Source organism: Pongo abelii, chromosome 10, assembly GCF_028885655.2.
Source record: "Pongo abelii isolate AG06213 chromosome 10, NHGRI_mPonAbe1-v2.0_pri, whole genome shotgun sequence".
In the NCBI taxonomy this organism is placed as follows: domain Eukaryota; kingdom Metazoa; phylum Chordata; class Mammalia; order Primates; family Hominidae; genus Pongo; species Pongo abelii.
The window spans coordinates 7,157,733-7,176,257 of NC_071995.2; the positions used below are offsets into that span (position 1 = coordinate 7,157,733).

Here is an 18,525-nt window from a genome sequence, read left to right on the forward strand (position 1 = left end):
GGACTTGGGCAAGTCCCTTTATCCCCTGAGCATCATTCCTCATTTGTCGCACATAGATAACACATCCTTTGCTAATATGGTATGATGATTAAGTGAAAGAACAGGTGAAGCACCTGGCATATAGAGGACATAAAATTAAAAAGGAGCTATTTCTATAATTGCTTCTTGGAGCTGCACAATAGCTTGAATATTCGAAGGTTAACCAAAGGGTCTTAGGAATGTTTCAGAAATGAAATGCAATGAAAACCCCTTCCTCCATCCTCTAATAGCGGGTAAGAAGGTGACTCTTCCACAGGTGAGTATAAAAGCTGTGTCAACAGATGAAGTAGGGGAAGGGGGTTCTAAGGACATTCAAGGCGAAAGTTGCTGAGATGTACAGGGTTCCCTGGGCCTAGTGCATGCGCACAGGGAGGTAGAGGGTGAGGAGGAGCGGTCTGTGGGACCCTGTTTCCTGTCTGGGATGGGGCAGGCTTGCCGGGTGGGGGTTTCTCTTGCAGTGGCTGGGTGCAACAGTGATGTGAATAGGGTTTCCCTGCCTCCCCCAACCCCCACCCCCAACCCCTACCCCAGCGTTCAGTCCTCACTCCAGGCCCTCTGTTACCTGGGGCCTCCACTGTGCTGGTCAGTCACTGTTCAAGCCCCCAGGGTCAATTCTTGCCATTCATCACTCCCTTGATCCAGTCCACGTAGCTGAGCACTTTGGTGTAGAAGTCATACCCTTCGCCACACCCTATGCCCCAGGACACAATGCCCGTGGCCACCCAGTGATGGGCATGATCGTCCCATACCACGTAGACGCTGCCACTGTCCCCCTGGCAGACACTGTGCCTTTGCGTCTCGTCCCCAACACAGAACATATTGTCAGAAAACACCTCGGGTCTCTGTCTCTTTTGGAGCCAGGCGTTGCAGGCCTCCCTGGGAGCTACAGAAAGCCTCGAGTATTTCAACTCAGTAGTTAGCCAGCCCATCTCCATGCCAAACCCACTGACGTAGCCTAACAAGCCGCTGCGGTAGAGGGTCTCATTATCGGGCAGACAGACCGGGAGGACGTTGGGGCCCAGGGGGATGCTGTGCTGCAGCTCCAGGAGGGCGATGTCCCCGCTAAAGTTATGGGACTCATTCTGACGGTAGTCGGGGTGCACAACGACACGGTGGACAGGGTGGTTCCCCAGTTTCAGCATCTCATCTATGGCTGTGTGGCCCAGGAACACATTCACACTCTGGTTCTTCCTGAGAGAAACACTGTCCTTGGGGTAGATGGTGTGGGCAGCAGTGAGGATCCATCTGTCCCCCAGCAGGGCCCCGCCCCCACGGCCGTGGATACTGGTGAAGGCTTGCCAGGGGAAGTTGCCCAGCTTAGCTCTGGAAGAACCGAGGGTCGTCTGATTCTGGGCAATCGGGGTGACTGGCCGTCCGCAGACTGGGAGAGAGGAGGGGTGGGGGTGACAGTCAGCAGCTGCGTCTAGACACGTTGATTAAAGACCTACTTCTCTGAAGTGCTGTAGTAGGGGATGTGTGAAGAGCCTCTGGGATCAGGATTTTATTTTACTTTTTTTGATACCGACTTTCGCTCTCGTTGCCCAGACTGGAGTGTAGTTGCGCGATCTCGGCTCACTGCAACCTCTGCCTCCTGCGCTCAAGCAATTCGCCTGCCTCAGCCTCCCGAGTAGCTGGGATTACAGGCACTGACTACCATGCCTGGCTAATTTTTGTGTATTTTTAGTAGAGTCGGGGTTTCATCATGTGGGTCAGGCTGGTCTGAAACTCCTGACCTCAGTGATCCACCCGCCTCGGCCTCCCAAAGTGCTGGGATTACAGGCATGAGCCACCACACCTGGCCGGGATCAGGACTCTTCTACTGATGCAGACCCACGGTGTAGACCATGTGGGCAGACAAGGGCAGGTAATCAATGCCAAGTGTACGGGGCACCCATCCTGCATGGGACTCAGGACAGTGGACTGAGGGTAGGGAGCACAGATGAGCACGTTTGGGGCTGGTTCTGCAGGGCTCTCCTTCCTGCCTCCTCAGAGGCATTAAAGCCATTCCTTTGGACCATCCTGGGCCCCCATACTACAGGCAGAGTCTGTTTCAGTGCCTCCTGCCTCAGTTTTGTGTCACTTCCCTCATTTGTAACATCTCCCACTACCACCTGCCCTCCAACCCAACCCCAAAGCACTGCAAGCCTTCAGGCTACTCCTAGAGATTTCTGTGGATCAGATTGGGTTAAGAAGGCAATGCTTTCGGCTGGGCGTGGTGGCTCATGCCTGTAATCCCAGCACTTTGGGAGGCCGAGACGGGCGGGTCACGAGGTCAGGAGATCGAGACCATCCTGGCTAACCCGGTGAAACCCCGTCTCTACTAAAAAATACAAAAAAAGATTAGCCTGGTGTGGTGGCGGACGCCTGTAGTCCCAGATACTCGGGAGGCTGAGTCAGGAGAATGGCGTGAACCTGGGAGGAGGAGCTTGCAGTGAGCCAAGATTGTGCCACTGCACTCCAGCCTGGGCGACAGAGGGAGACTCCGTCTCAAAAAAAAAAAAAAAAAAAAACCCCAAAAAAACAAAAGAAGGCAATGCTTTCATTCAAAAGTGTGGATCTCAAAAATGGTGGGCTTGAACACTCATGTATTGCTGGTGAGATGTAACATGGTGCTGCTGCTGTTGAAGACAGTTTGGTGGTTCCTCAAAAAGTTAAAGAGAATTATTAAACAATCCAGCAAGTCTACTCCTAGGTATATACCCAAGAGATTTAGAAACGTATGTTGATATAAAAACTTGTACACAAATGCTCATAGCAGCATCATTCATAATAGGCAAGAAATAGAGACAACCCAAATGTCCATCAGTTGAATGAATAAACAAAATGATGTATCCATAGAAGGGAGTATTATTTAGCCATAAAAATGAAATACTGATGGATGCTATAACAAGAATGAACCTTGAAAACATTACGCTAACTGAAAGAAGGCACAGAAATGGCCACACATTATATGATTCAACTGACATAAAATCCATAGAGGCAAATCCACCGAGACAGAAGACAGATTAGTGGTTGCCAGGGGTGGGGGAGGGGAGAGTTGGAGGTACTGGGCTTTTTAGGTGATGGTGATGAAAATGTTCTGGAATTAGTGGTAATGGTTTCACAACATTGTGAACACACTGAACGTTACTGGATTGTACTGTTTAAAGTGGTTAAGGCTGGGTGCAGTGGCCCAAGCTTGTAATCCCAGCACTTTGGGAGGCCGAGGCAGGTAGATCGCCTGAGGTCAGGAGTTCGAGACTAGCCTGGCCAACATGGTGAAACCCCGTCTCTACTAAAAATACAAAAAAATTAGCTCGGCCTACTGTTGGGTGCCTGTAATCCCAGCAACTCTGGAAGCTGAGGCAAGAGGATTGCTTGAACCCAGAAGGTGGAGGTTGCAGTGAGTCAAGATTTTGCCACTGTACTCCAGCTTGGGCAACAACAGTGAAACTCTGTCTCAAAAAAGTAAGTAAATAAAAATAAAAATAAACTGGTTAAAATGGTAAATTTTATATTATGTGAATTTTAAAAATTAATTTTAAATTTTTCTTGTCAACTACGGATTTTGAGATGTTATGTAATTTTTTTTTTTTTCCCTGCTCTGTCGCCCAGGCTGCAGTGCAGTGACACAATCTCGGCTCACTGCAACCTCCACCTTCCGGGTTCAAGCGATTCTCATGCCTCAGCCTCCCAAGTAGCTGGGATTACAGGCACATGCCCCCAGGCCCGGCTAATTTTTTGTATCTTTTTAGTAGAAATGGGGTCTTGCCACGTTGGCCAAGCTGGTCTTGAACTCCTGGCCTCAGGTGATCCACCCGCCTCAGCCTCCCATAGGCTGGGATTACAGGCGTGAGCCACCGCGCCCAGCTGTGAATTTTATTTCAATAAAATTTTTTAAAATGGTTGATTTTTCTGGCACAGTGTGGCATCTAGGTAGGGAGATATTTTAGGAATAGAGAGCCTGTCTGTATATCCTTAAAACATATGGCACAAAAAGAGGGTTTTCTCTTACTTCAGCTTGTTGGTCTCTCTTCCTCCTTTTCTTTTCTTTTTTTTTTTTTTTTTTTGAGACGGAGTCTTGCTCAGCCACCCAGGCTGGGGTGCATTGGAACCTTCCTGGCTACTGCAACCACCGTCTCCCAGGTTCAGTGGATTCTCTCCTCTCAGCCTCCTGAGTAGCTGAGATTATAGGCACCCGCCATCATGGCTGGCTAATTTTTGTACTTTAGTAGAGATGGCGTTTCACCATGTTGGCCAGGGTGGTCTTGAACTCCTGACCTCAGGTCATCTGCCTGCCTCAGCCTCCCAAAGTTCTGGGATTACAGGCGTGACCCACCGCATCCGGCCTTTTCCTCTTTTTCTAGTCCATCTCATTAACTTCCTTCATGTTTTCCTCGATATATCTTGACCCCTAAAGAATGAAGAACAAGCTCCCCGCCTCTTTTTTTCTGGGCCTTCTTGAGTGTCCTGTTCTTCCTCACCTTCTGCTTCTTATCTTCCTTTCTATTCTAAGGCTTTCCTTTAACCCCTGTGTCCCGTAGGTCCCAGTTGCAGCTGAGGCTTGTTGGGGGAACGGAGCTCGCAGGTGGCTACTCACCAAGCATACACTGAAGAACCTCCTCCCCATCCTGTCTGTCCTTCCAGGTCCCTGGGGTGGTGCAGGTGCGTGCCCCTGAGGCGCAAAATGAGGAGAGGCAAAGAAATAGGCTCAGAGTTGAAGCTGTTGGTTAACCAGGAGGTTCCTGCAGAGGGAGCATCAAGGCCCTGTGCTGCTGTCCCTGGGGGCCAGAGGGGTTGCCCAGCATGCCCACTGGCAGGAGAGAGGGAACTGACCCACTTGCTCCTACCAGCTTCTGAAGGTAAAGTCCTTACAAACGAGGAGCAGAGCTTTGATGGAGGAAAAAAGAAAGGCAGAAAACTTCATGTAGGAGGGCTTGGGGCAATGATAGAGGGCTGACAAAGGCAGCATAAAAAAGGCAGAATATAGACAACCTATTTCTCTTAGGCTCACCCCATCCACCCCTACTTCACCCCGTTACCTACCACTGTTTTCAGGGTTAAAGCAATTTTAGCAAGACTTTACTAGGAACTGTGGGGAGATAGCTTGTATTTTCAGTAACAGGGGGAAAATAACCAATTCCAAACGAACTCTGGAAAACGAATATAGGAAGTTTTTATGTTCCTTGTCATTTGGCTGTCACTTTTCTCCTTCCTTACGCAACCCTGTCTCAGTGGGGCAGCACTTCCTTCTCAGACCACTTGTCCCAGGGTCCCTGCCTTCCCCTAGTGAAAGAAGCTCCTGCCTCTATCCGTGGGCATTGGGAGTATCAGCAGAGGTGCTCCTCACACAGGGCACCAGCTGCTGGGGTCCGTCCCGCAGACCCTGACCCAAAGACACACGAATAACGTACCCAGACACACCGATACCCAGTGAAAGAGCAGCTAGGGGTCCAGGCCCCTCAGAGACACCAAGGAAGGTGCTGTAAAGAGTAGCCACTGAGGCCCCAACTAGCTGGCCCTGCAGAGATTTATTAGCACAGTTTTAACAGCAAAGGCTTTGAGTCAACACGCCTGTGGGTAATTAGTCTGGTCACCCCCACCCCGGGAGAGCAATCCTGTCCGTGAGTGATCAAATATTAGTTTTAGGACCACATGAGTAAACAAGCTCTTTAGATAAACTCCTTTATGTTCCTATTATCTATGCCCTGAGCTTTTACGAGAACTCAGCTGCCTTCAGCCAAGACTTTTACTAAAGCTATGCAAACTTCTCGGCTTTCCAAGAAGGCTTGTGTTTATTTACTCTAAAATCTTTCCCACTACCCTAACTGAACTCCCACATATTTTTAGTAGACATGGGGTATCACCATGTTGGCCAGGATGGTCTTGATCTCCTGACTTCGTGATCTGCCTGCCTCGGCCTCCCAAAATGCACCTGAGATTCTCCCCAGTGGCCTATTGACTCCCTCTCTCTTCTTCCCCATTTCTTTTCCCTCTGACAAATGGCGTGCTGTGTCCTAGGCTACTGGTGCCTGGGTCACCCGCCGATCTATGCCTCTTTTTTTTCAGGTGCATTGTCCTGTTTTCCCTTTTGGCGTGGGTTTATGCTGAGCCTACCATGTATGGGGAGATCCTGTCCCCTAACTATCCTCAGGCATATCCCAGTGAGGTAGAGAAATCTTGGGACATAGAAGTTCCTGAAGGGTACGGGATTCACCTCTACTTCACCCATCTGGACATAGAGCTGTCAGAGAACTGTGCGTATGACTCAGTGCAGGTATGTTATAAGCACAAAAAGAATAGAGATGGAAGACCAGGGCTAAGGCAGTGGAATAAGGATGTGGGAGGGAGTGCCACCTGTACTCACAGTGAACTGGAGTCAAGTCCTAGGGGCATAAATGTTCTATTCTCTCTGTCCCTTCTTTTACCTCCATACCGAAATATTACCCTTTCCTAGATTTTATTTTTTTTTGACTCTTCTCTTAGATAATCTCAGGAGACACTGAAGAAGAGAGGCTCTGTGGACAGAGGAGCAGTAACAATCCCCACTCTCCAATTGTGGAAGAGTTCCAAATCTCATACAACAAACTCCAGGTGATCTTTAAGTCAGACTTTTCCAGTGAAGAGCGTTTTACAGGGTTTGCTGCATACTATGTTGCCACAGGTAAGGCTCACCCTTCTGCATGTGCCTTATTGACCCAGTTAAAAGATTAGAAGTGAGAAATCCACTGAGCAACGCATTGAATGAGGATTCTGTTCGTAATTCTTACAAAAAATGTTGACTTGGCCTGGGTCGCTCCGTAAATCACTTTTGTGAAATTCAAATGCATGATCATATCTTAGTGGTGATGATGATAATGGTAATAACACATATTACAGAATAAACAGTAATTTATTGAGAGCCACCGTAAACTGGGTATGTATTGGGGATTTTTCCTATTTTAACACGATCATCACTTTAATCCTTCAAGGTAGGTATTATTTGCTCCATATAAAGATGAAGAAAATAAGGACTAGGAAAGTTAATAACTTGCCAAGAATCACACAAGGAATGTGTAGTATTTAAACCCATTCAATATATGGCATTCAAACCTTCAAATTCTGGGTACTTCTGTATCTCTCTCCAGGTTAAAATGAAGCTAGGACATCTCATAAAGCCAAACTATTGTTTAGATTTGACAGAAGGACCAACATCATATAAAGCAATGAATGTACTGATTCCTCCCTGCAGAAAGCATCATCATGATGTTTACCTTGCAGAGTGTCATCCCTAGAGCTAAATGCTCTCTACATGAGAAAAGTCAAGGATCTCTGACATTAAGAACTGCCTAGGCCGGGCGTGGTGGTTCACGCCTGTAATCTCAGCACTTTGGGAGGCCGAGGTGGGTGGATTACTGGAGGCCAGCAGTTAAAGACCAGCCTGGCCAACATGGTGAAACCCTGTCTCTACTAAAAATACGAAAAATTAACCAGGCGTGGTGGTAGTGCTTGTGTTCCCAGATCCTCAGGAAGTGGATGCGTGAGACTTGCTTGAACCTGGGAGGTGGAGGTTGCAGTGAGCTGAGATCACACCACTGTACTCCAGCCTGGGTGACAGAGTGAGTCTCTTTCTCTCTCTCTCTGTCACACACACACACACACACACACACACACACACACACACACAGCCTTCCAGCCTGGGAGCCTGGGTGACAGAGTGAGTCTCTTTCTCTCTCTCTCTGTCACACACACACACACACACACACACACACACACACACACACACACACAGCCTTCCAGCCTGGGAGCCTGGGTGACAGAGTGAGTCTCTTTCTCTCTCTCTCTGTCACACACACACACACACACAGCCTTCCAGCCTGGGAGCCTGGGTGACAGAGTGAGGCTATGTCTCTCTCTCTCTCTCTCACACACACTCACACACACACACACTGCACTCCAGCCTGGGTGACAGAGTGGGGCTATGTCACACACACACACACACACACACACACACACACACACACACACACACACGAGCTTCCTTATAGCTGTGTAGTTGTAGGGCTCAACTCTGGAATCATATGTCAGAAGAGTAATATAGAATAATACTAGCCTGAAATGTGATCCCTTGAGGGATCTTTAAGCAATAGGCCTTTCCAACTTTTTCTTACCCTTATGGTTTTGGGTTTAACCTCATTCTCCCTTCTTGGTGTTTGTTCTTGACCTCAGCCTCTTTCTACTCTTTGTAGACATAAACGAATGCACAGATTTTGTAGATGCCCCTTGTAGCCACTTCTGCAACATTTTCATTGGTGGTTACTTCTGCTCCTGCCCCTGGAATATTTCCTCCATGACGACATGAAGGATTGTGGAGGTGAGCTTGGTGTTAAGAGGGTTGCATGTTCCCTGGGATTTGGGCTTTATCAGAAAGGGCTTTATCCACCCTTCCAACTTCGATTAGGCCAAGCCTTCATTTGGCATTTATTCTTTTTTTATTTTTAAATTTATTTATTTATTTATTTATTTATTTATTTATTTATTATTTTTAAGAATTTCAATAGTTTTGGGGATACTGGTGGTTTTTGGTTACATGGATGTGTTCTTTAGTGGTCAATTCTGAGATTTTAGTGCGCCTGTTACCTGAGCAGTGTACACTATACCCAATGTGTAGTTTTCTCGCCCCCCTTTCAACCTCCTCCCACATTGAGTCCCCAGAGTCCATTATATCACTCTGTATTGGCATCTATTCTTAGTTACTCATAAGCTGAGATGAAGCCACAAAAGGGAGGAAGATAAGACTACAGGGTAAAGTTAGTTAATTGGAGAAGAGAGATAGATGCCTGTAAAGAGTCTACTGGGGGCTGTTCATAACCAGGAAAGGCTCCATCCTAAGCAAAGTGATGGAAACCTAACAGGGATTGTGTATTCCTACTGATATGTATTGCATGTGTAATTGCTCCATCCCTCCAGTTAGGGCAGGGATCTCAGGTCAGTTTGAATGAAGGACTGTCAGTTTCTGAGAGAAGGAATCATGGAATAGAGCAGGAATTCCTTTGCTTGACCCTGTATTTGATTCTCCCTTTCTCTTTTTCTCTGTTAGTTAATTGCAGTGGGGATGTATTCACCGCACTGATTGGAGAGATTGCAAGTCCTGATTATCTCAATCCATATCCAGAGAACTCAAGGTGTGAATACCAGATCCGGTTGGAGGAAGGGTTCCAAGTGGTGGTGATGGTGCAGAGAGAAGATTGTGATATGGAAGCAGCTGACTCAGAGGGAAACTGCCTTGACAGTTTAGTTGTGCGTGATGGTCGATTAATACCCCTACCCTCAACTTACACAAAGAGATCTCTCCCTGAAGATAAAGAAATTTTTTTTGAGACAGCGTCTTGCTCTGTTGCCCAAGCTGGAGTGCAGTGGTGCAATCACAGCTCACTGTAGCCTTGACCTCTTGGGCTCAAGCAAGCCTCCCACCTCAGCCTCCTGAGTAGCTAGGCCCACAGGCGTGTTCCACCATACCCAGCTAATATTGTTATTGTTATTATTATTATTATTATTATTATTTGTTTACAGATATGGGGTTTTGCTCTGTTGCTCAGGATAGCCTGAAACTCCCGGCCTCAAGCAATGCTCCCACCTCGGCCTCCCAAAGTGCTGGGATTATAGGTGTGAGCCACTGCACTCAGCCTGAAGATAAAATTATCTTTTCTCCTAACCCTTATTTTCCGTCTTCTTATTTTATGTGACATTTAATGCCTCTCTTATTTTTATCTCCCACCCCCCAATTTTACCTCTTTCCTTTAGTTCTTTCCTTCTTCTGATTTCATCATTTTGTTCAGTTTGTTGCAGGAGATCAGCAATTTGGTCCTTACTGTGGTCATGGATTCCCTGGGCCTCTAAATATTGAAACCAAGAGTAATACTCTTGATATCATCTTCCAAACTGATCTAACAGGGCAAAAAAAGGGCTGGAAACTTTGCTACCATGCAGATCGTGAGTAACCTAGAAGTGCCTCTTTGGTTGGTGATACCAAAGTCCCCAAACAATGTGGGAACAAAGCATGTAGATGATCCAGGCACACTGGAAGCACCTGTGATCTCAGCTACCAGGGAAGGCTGAGGCAGGAGGATCCCTTGAGCCCAGGAAGTAGGAGTTTGAGTCCACTCTGGGCAATAGAGCAAAACCTTGTCTCAAAAACAAAGCAACAATAATTTAAAAAACAGATAGATTGTTGTTCTGATAGAATCCTGAGATACTTCACTTCTTCAGGAAAATCTAAACCAGTCAATGGTTGCTAGAAATGCCACAACCTCTAGTAATCCTTTAACTAGACCTGAGAGTGCAGACAGCTTGGGGGTGGTTAGTTGGTAATGCCATATGATTTTAGACATCTGCTGTATTGGAATGTTAAGCATCAGGATTGAGGACAACTGGACAATTTTAGAAAGTGTGAGAATGATGTAAATAGAATGAGAGTCTTCAACTATTTAGTAATTTTTTTTTTCCTGTCCCAACTTCTGTTCTTTCAAGCAATGCCCTGCCCTAAGGAAGACACTCCCAATTCTGTTTGGGAGCCTGCGAAGGCAAAATATGTGTTTAGAGATGTGGTGCAGATAACCTGTCTGGATGGGTTTGAAGTTGTGGAGGTAAAGTACCATCTTGGCTTCTCCCCAGTCTCTGGCCCCAGATCAGGATGAGCGGACTGAAATTGTCCAGTTGTTTACCCAGTGTATGTGTGTGATCAAGATATAACACCTTTCCCATAAACACAACAGCTTAAGATCTGTAGTTCTCCCTTGTGAGTCATGGAGCTCCGTGGCCAACTTGGCATTCTCTCTGCCTTCAGTCTTCTTGGGGAAGGGGAGTTGACACGTTGGGGCAAAGCTTTCTGTCAGCCTCGTCTCCTGGGTGCTTTGGGTCTGCTAAGATGTTCCCAAGCTTCTTGTGGTGAGGACTCCTCATTGATCCAAGGCCAGAGATCAATTCCAGTTTTGATTTTGGTTTCCCATATCTCTCTTCAGAAATAAGTGGTGATGTTTATTATTCTCCAGGGACGTGTTGGTGCAACATCTTTCTATTCGACTTGTCAAAGCAATGGAAAGTGGAGTAATTCCAAACTGAAATGTCAACGTACGTGTCTCTTCAAAGTGGAAGTCTTTCTTTTTCTCTCAGAGAGAATGGAAAGATCAGCACATCAAAATTCAAATGCATGGTTTCCTCTTAGGAATGTGAGGGAGTGGGTTGGGCTTTTGAAGGGAAGCCAGTCATGGAGGCTTTTCTAGTCCCAGCCCCACATCTGGTCCCAGGCCAACTAGATCGGCATGTTTCTTTCCGAGAAAGGGGCTATGGGATAGGTCGAGTTAATAGCCCCACGTGGGTGCATTTGTGGCTTCCACTGGGCCTTCACCAATCACTGAGAACCAGGCTCTTCACTACGGCTTTCATGGGGCCATCTGAATTGGCATCTCAGCGGGCCAGGGAGCTGAGAGATGCCAGCTGGGGAGGATGGCCACAGAGAGGCTGGTGTGGGGAGGTTCATCCCAGGTGTGCCTGTGGATATGGGATGGGGAAGCAGTGAGGATGAACCTGGCCCCATGACTCTTCCTTGGAGGAAGTGGCTGTCCTGACCATCACTCTCCTTCCTTCGTCTGGTAGCTGTGGACTGTGGCATTCCTGAATCCATTGAGAATGGTAAAGTTGAAGACCCAGAGAGCACTTTGTTTGGTTCTGTCATCCGCTACACCTGTGAGGAGCCGTATTACTACACGGAAAATGGAGGAGGTGGTAGGTTTCTTCTACTGGAGAAGAGAGAGAGAGAGTGAGAAGGTGTTGGAGGGTGGATAGCATAATCTATCTGTGCCAGAGAGAGTTTGGAGACAAATGAAGGCGAAAGAACAGACATTGTTCATCCCCTTGGCTTCGTCCAAAGATACAGTTTTCATCTGGAGCAGGGCACATTCAGGGGAGCATCAGTCACAGGGAATCATAGAGGTCACCAACTGAGTTTCACAGCTGCAGCAGGAATTCCCCTACAACATCCATTTCATGGGATTACCCACCTTTTGACCAGTTATTTCATGTAAAACCCACAGGAGCAATGCCTTCAGCTTTAAGTCACCAAGCTACACTGACTGGCTTTCTTGATGTGGAGGCTTTGGTCATGCTAGATGAAGGGCTGAATGAGACCCTAATACATTCTCTGCATTGCTTTTTTTTTTTTTTTAAGACAGAGTCTCGCTCTGTCATCCAGACTGGAGTGCAGTGGTATGTTCTTGGCTCACTGCAACCTCTGCTTCCTGGGTTCAAGTGATTCTTTTGCCTCAGACTCCTGAGTAGCTGGGATTACAGGTTCGCACCACCATTCCCCGCTAATTTTTGTATTTTTAGTAGAGACGGGGTTTTACCATGTTGGTCAGGCTAGTCTTGAACTCCTGACCTCGTGATCCACCTGCACTGGCCTCCCAGAGTGCTGGGATTACAGGCGTGAGCCACCGAGCCTGGCTGCATTGCTTTTTATTTTATTTTCTCACTTTCCCAATGCCTTCTTTCCTTCTGCTTTGGAGATGTTCCCTTTGTCTCCCCTGGCAGGCTAGAGGCCTGAGGGATTGTCTGGAGGAAGATATCTTTTTTCTGGCTGATTTAATCTGATTTACTACTTGAATCCCAGATGGGCTGAGGCTCTGAAGGAACGGGGCAGGGTGTTGGGAGTGGGGGAATGGAAGAAGGAAGATGTGGTGGTGAGTGTGGTCTGTGTTCTCTGTGCTATTCCAGGGGAGTATCACTGTGCTGGTAACGGGAGCTGGGTGAATGAGGTGCTGGGCCCAGAGCTGCCGAAATGTGTTCCAGGTAAGGAGGGCTGAGGCTTGGGGAGAGATGATAGCCACGGGTGACTGGGAGTCACCTTCTGAAAGCAACTGTAATCCTCTTGGGAAAGGACTGAACAGTGACCTGCCAGAGTCCAGCTCAGTGAGGTGGCAGTATCACTGTGCCATGGGCTGCCAGGGCCGTGGGGAACCTCCTCAGCCACACTGAAGCCAGGCCAACTGGAAGGAAATAGAAACGTCAGCCAGCGACAGTTGGTGTCTGGTAATGTAGCTGCAGTGAGAAGATACAGAACTGCTAAAAACAGGGCCTGAAACCTGAGAGTGAGTAATCAACACTCAGAAACAAGACTAGTTAAATAGCCTAGTTATTATATTAAAAGTTTATGGCTGGGCATGGTGGCTCATGCCTGTAATACTAGCACTTTGGGAGGCCGAGGCAGGTGAATCATGAGGTTAGGAGTTTGAGACCAGCCTGGCCAAAATGGTGAAACTCTGTCTCTACTAAAAATATAAAAAATTAGTTGGGCATGGTGGCGGGCACCTGTAATCCCATCTGTTCGGGAGGCTGAGGCAGGAGAATCGCTTGAACTCAGGAGGCGGAGGTTTCAGTGAGCAGAGATCATTCCACTGCACTGCAGCCCAGAAGACGGTGGGAGACTCTGTCTCAAAAAAAGAAAAAAAAATTTATATGGCAACAAGATATAGAGGAATTCAAGATTCAAGGAATGAGGAAGATCAGAGTTGGGTAGCAGAAGGCTAGGGCAAATCCATTAGGATAATAACCATCTGGGTGGTACTGAAAGCTGAAGACCAAGCTGATTTGTTGCATTTATTATCTCATTCGTGTCCGTATAACAGCCCTGTGAGCTAGGTGTCATTGGTCTTATTTGACCGGTGAATGGGTGGGGTGCAAGTTTGCAGAGTTAGCAAGTGGCAAAGGCAGGCTTTGAGCCCAGGTCTGTCCAAGTCACAGCTCATTGTGTTCAACTTGGAGTCCCTCCAGGCTGTCTAGTAAGGGATTTAGGTAAGCAGCTTCACTTGAATTCAGTTATTAGTATAACTGAATGGTAATGGCACCAGTCACTGGGAGTGAGAGGTCAAGGCCAAAGAAGGGACCCCTCTGTACTTCCTAGGCTGACCTGTGGTTTATGAGGAGGGACTCAGGTGCAACTAGGACTCCAGCAAAGAAGGTGATTAAAGTTTGATCTGGGCATCTGAAAAAGGCAGAAATCTTCCCTCCTCCACCATCTGTGTGAGAAAAGGGTTTCCAGCACTGGCTCTTGGTTGGGCACCAGCCTCACATGCCGAGTTGGGAGGTGCAAAGGGGACCCCTGCCTCCAGAGGGGCTGTGAGTCACACTGTGGATAGTGTGAGGCATTAGTGCATCTGGACTCAGTGATTCACACACTGCCTCCGTTTAACTGAGCTCTCCCATGAGCCAGCTTACGACGTCAGCAAAGCGGGATGTTTAGGTAAGGCCAGAGTGGGTCAGGTATTGAGATTGTTGACCAAATAGGTTGACTATTTTGTACTAGAGAACCCTGCAACCTAGCAGGTAACATTATGTGAGTGGTTGGAGGATTTGCAGGAAGCCACATCATTTCTTGCTCCTTCCCTGTGTTGTTTTATTCCTTCCTAGTCTGTGGAGTCCCCAGAGAACCCTTTGAAGAAAAACAGAGGATAATTGGAGGATCCGATGCAGATATTAAAAACTTCCCCTGGCAAGTCTTCTTTGACAACCCATGGGCTGGTGGAGCGCTCATTGATGAGTACTGGTTGCTGACGGCTGCTCATGTTGTGGAGGGAAACAGGGAGCCAACAATGTACGTTGGGTCCACCTCAGTGCAGACCTCATGGCTGGCAAAATCCAAGATGCTCACTCCTGAGCATGTGTTTATTCATCCGGGATGGAAGCTGCTGGAAGTCCCAGAAGGACGAACAAATTTTGATAATGACATTGCACTGGTGCGGCTGAAAGACCCAGTGAAAATGGGACCCACCGTTTCTCCCATCTGCCTACCAGGCACCTCTTCCGACTACAACCTCGTGGATGGGGACCTGGGACTGATCTCAGGCTGGGGCCGAACAGAGAAGAGAGGTCGCGCTGTTCGCCTCAAGGCGGCAAGGTTACCTGAAGCTCTTTTAAGAAAGTGCAAAGAAGTGAAAGTGGAGAAACCCACAGCAGATGCAGAGGCCTATGTTTTCACTCCTAACATGATCTGTGCTGGAGGAGAGAAGGGCATGGATAGCTGTAAAGGGGACAGTGGTGGGGCCTTTGCTGTACAGGATCCCAATGACAAGACCAAATTCTATGTAGCTGGCCTGGTGTCCCGGGGGCCCCAGTGTAGGACCTATGGGCTGTACACATGGGTAAAGAACTACATTGACTGGATAATGAAGACTATGCAGGAAAATAGCACCCCCCGTGAGGACTAATCCAGATACATCCCACCAGCCTCTCCAAGGGTGGTGACCAAAGCATTGCCTTCTGTTCCTTATGATATTCTCATTATTTCATCATGACTGAAAGAAGACACGAGGGAATGATTTAAATAGAACTTGATTATTGAGACGCCTTGCTAGAGGTAGAGTTTGATCATAGAATTGTGCTGGTCATACATTTGTGGTCTGACTCCTTGGGGTCCTTTCCCCGGAGTACCTAGTGTAGATAATACTATGGGTGGGGCACTCCTATCTTGCACTATTCCACAGGGATACCTTAATTCTTTGTTTCCTCTTTACCTGTTCAAAATTCCATTTACTTGATCATCCTCAGTATCCACTGTCTATGTACAATAAAGTATGTTTATAAATTTTGGCCGACTTACCTCATTCCACAACAACCCTTCAGAATTATAGAAGGGGAGTGGGATGAGAAGGCTGTTATGTCACTGAAATTGGGCATCCAGCAACTAACATTTAATTTAATTGTCATGCAAACAGGGAATTCAGCTTTTTTTCTCTCTTCCAACTGAGATTAGCTGAATATTGTGGATTAGTGTGATGGTCACCAGTGTAAGGCATCATATTCTGGTTTTAAAATTCATTAATACTAACCTGGCCAAAAGAAAAAAAAGAAAAAATAAGGAAAAAAGAAGCTCATTAAATCTCATTGGGTGCATGGCTCACACCTGTGATCCCAACACTGGGAGGTGGGGTTGGGAGGAATGCTGAGCCCAGGAGTTCAAGACCAGTGTGGGCAACATAGGAGACCCTGTCTCAACAAAAAATAAAAAATAAAAATTAGCTAGGCATGGTGGTGCATGCCTTAGTCCCAGCTACTCAGGAGGCTGAGGTGGGAGGATCGCTTGAGCCCAGGAGGTCAAGGCTGCAGTGATCATGCCACTCTACTCCAGCCTGGGCAATCAGAGTGAGACATTGTCTGCAACAAAACAAAACAAAAAAACCCCATCTCATTCAGAAGTCCATGTACAATAGTTTGAGTTGGCTGTTTAAGATCTTCTTTAAGTATAAATTGTTTCAATATGTCAACTGAAAGTTAATTTTCCTTTAATACTCATCGTATCATGCAATATTATGACAACAAAAAAGAAAAGCTACAGAAATTGAGCATGCTCTTGTCTGCTTTCCTGGTGGTTTTGATCAATTTGTGACAACGTCTTCATTAGATTGAACTCTGTACCAAGATGACGTAGCAGAAAATCTCAGTGAGGATGGACCCCAAAACTCTCCCTTCTATTTTCTAGGGGAAGGAAAAGAAAATATTCCTCTTCCAAAAGAATGATTAGTGATGAGAAATGGCTACAGAATAGAGACTTAGCATTTTAAAAACTGAAGACAGGAGAACTATCTTAGGACAGCAGTTGCCCTAATAGGGCATCTTAGGAAAGCGGAGGTCTGAGAAGAAGAGCTGACGGGGAATCTGACCTGTTCGATGTGATACGTGGCTTTCAGGAGGGCAGTTTTTACCAGAAGCCAAAAAGGGTTTGTTTGGGCCCATCAAGAATGGACTTTGATATTCCATAGACCAAGAGGGCTAAATTCAACAGTTGACCTTAGATTGCAGGGTAAACACGATGAGGTAACCAGAAGAACTCTAATTGCAGGGCCTGAAGAATTGAAGGGAATTACAACAGGGAGCCTCTGGGAGGATTATATTATCAACCAAGAAGCATAAAGTCACTGTGTCACTCCTGAACTGTATGCCTCATAGCCACCTCCTCACACTTCCTGTCATTGCAGGAGCAATGGAATTGACAGTGTGCCCTGGGTGAGAGTGTTTCCATGACCGGAGGATTCTTCTAGAGATAAAAAGGCATTGGAGAAATATTAAGATTTAGAAACATGATCTGTGAAAGAGATATTGTTCTTCTTTTTTTATACTTGGGGCAATAGCAAAAAATTAACCTGGAATCTGACAAGTAACAGAAAAAGGAAGTTCATCCCTCTTGGAGAATCACCAGTCCATTTGGGTTCTGCCCTTGCTGATGGGCTGAGGTATCGGTGAAGAATTTCCCTCTTTGCTGCCGCCTTGTACGGCATGACGGGAATGGGCTTTGCATCGTTGACTGTGCTTCAAGGTCATTTCTCTGGGTGAATGGCAGGGAGAAGACCTAAATGAACCATGATCAGAGACTTCAGAGCTGGGAAGAGCTTGTCATCAGGTCCTAGAGGGGCTAGAAAGTCATTCATTGTGTTTAAAGGGTATCCATCGTAGTACCTTGCAAGTTACTTCGGAACATATGTCCGCTTCATCTGAAACTCAGGAAAGAGTTAGCTTTTTAAAGAAGGTGAATTGTCACTTTTCTTTGGTCAGAAGAAAATGGACTGGTGGGTCAGCAACTCATGCCGGGGAGGGAAGACAATGGCCGGTGGTCAAGAGGACTTGAACCTACTTGAAACTGGACCAGCCCAGAAGGGGCTAGAAGGGATCCTGGGACTCTAAAATTTCTTTTACAGTGACTGCTAGAATCAGAAACATATTCTGTGGAAATGTGACTTTTTTCCTGCATATTGGTTATTATTTTAAAAATTCAAAATATGAGGCCGGGCGTGGTGATTCACACCTGTAATCCCAGCACTTTGGGAGGCCAGGGAGGATGGATCACATGAGGTCAGGAGTTTGAGAGCAGCCTGACCAACAGGGTGAAACCCTGTCTCTACTAAAAATACAAAAATTAGCCAGGTGTGGTGGCAGGTGCCTGTAATCCCAGCTACTTAGCAGGCTGAGGCAGGAGAATTGCTTGAACCCGGGAGGCGGAGGTTGCAGTGAGCGGAGATTACGCCACTGCACTCCAGCCTGGGTGACAGAGCGAGACTCCGTCTAAAAAAAAAAAAAAAAAAAAAAAAAAAAAAAAAAAAAATAAATAAATAAAATCTCTCTTCCTCTACAAGGGACTACAAAGGACACAGAAGACTTGCAGCTGCCAGGAAGGAGCTCCTTCTGATTGTAACCATTGTATTCTGCCTCATCTCCAAATGGGCTGTTTGCATTCTGTATCTATCTCCCCTTAGGTTTAATGTGGAAGCAAGTTATTTCTTTTGTCTTCATTGCTGAGGACTGAGTGTGAAATATTTTTGGCATAATATGCTCAGGTTTTTCTGGGTGTCTGCCTATTCATGGATAAAACGAAAATGTTTATTGATCTCTTTTAGATAGAAAGCAAGAACTTAAGGTTTCCAACAGAAAAAATAAAAGAGGATGGTTAGAACAAAAATTCACAGAATAAAAATGCACGGAAGC

General features: G+C 46.6%; 2 protein-coding genes across 2 annotated transcripts in view; one reads left to right on the plus strand and one right to left on the minus strand.

Annotated features, from left to right (window-relative positions):
- Window positions 1-571: 571 nt before the first annotated feature.
- LOC112135770 (complement C1r subcomponent-like) overlaps window positions 572-18,525 on the minus strand; it is a gene marked incomplete at its 5' end in the record, with an annotated part of 31,457 nt that continues 13,503 nt past the window's right edge. The window contains 1 exon segment of the mRNA XM_054527790.1: window positions 572-1,420. Within this exon segment, the coding sequence (XP_054383765.1) occupies window positions 648-1,420 (773 nt within the window).
- Window positions 1,884-15,633, plus strand: LOC100432027 (complement C1s subcomponent-like). The gene is given in 12 exon segments (XM_009236125.4): window positions 1,884-1,903; window positions 6,040-6,295; window positions 6,505-6,682; window positions 8,247-8,330; window positions 8,333-8,371; window positions 9,098-9,297; window positions 9,837-9,990; window positions 10,528-10,643; window positions 11,049-11,127; window positions 11,653-11,781; window positions 12,769-12,843; window positions 14,461-15,633. Coding segments are annotated over 12 exon segments (2,127 nt in total). The 3' UTR covers window positions 15,258-15,633.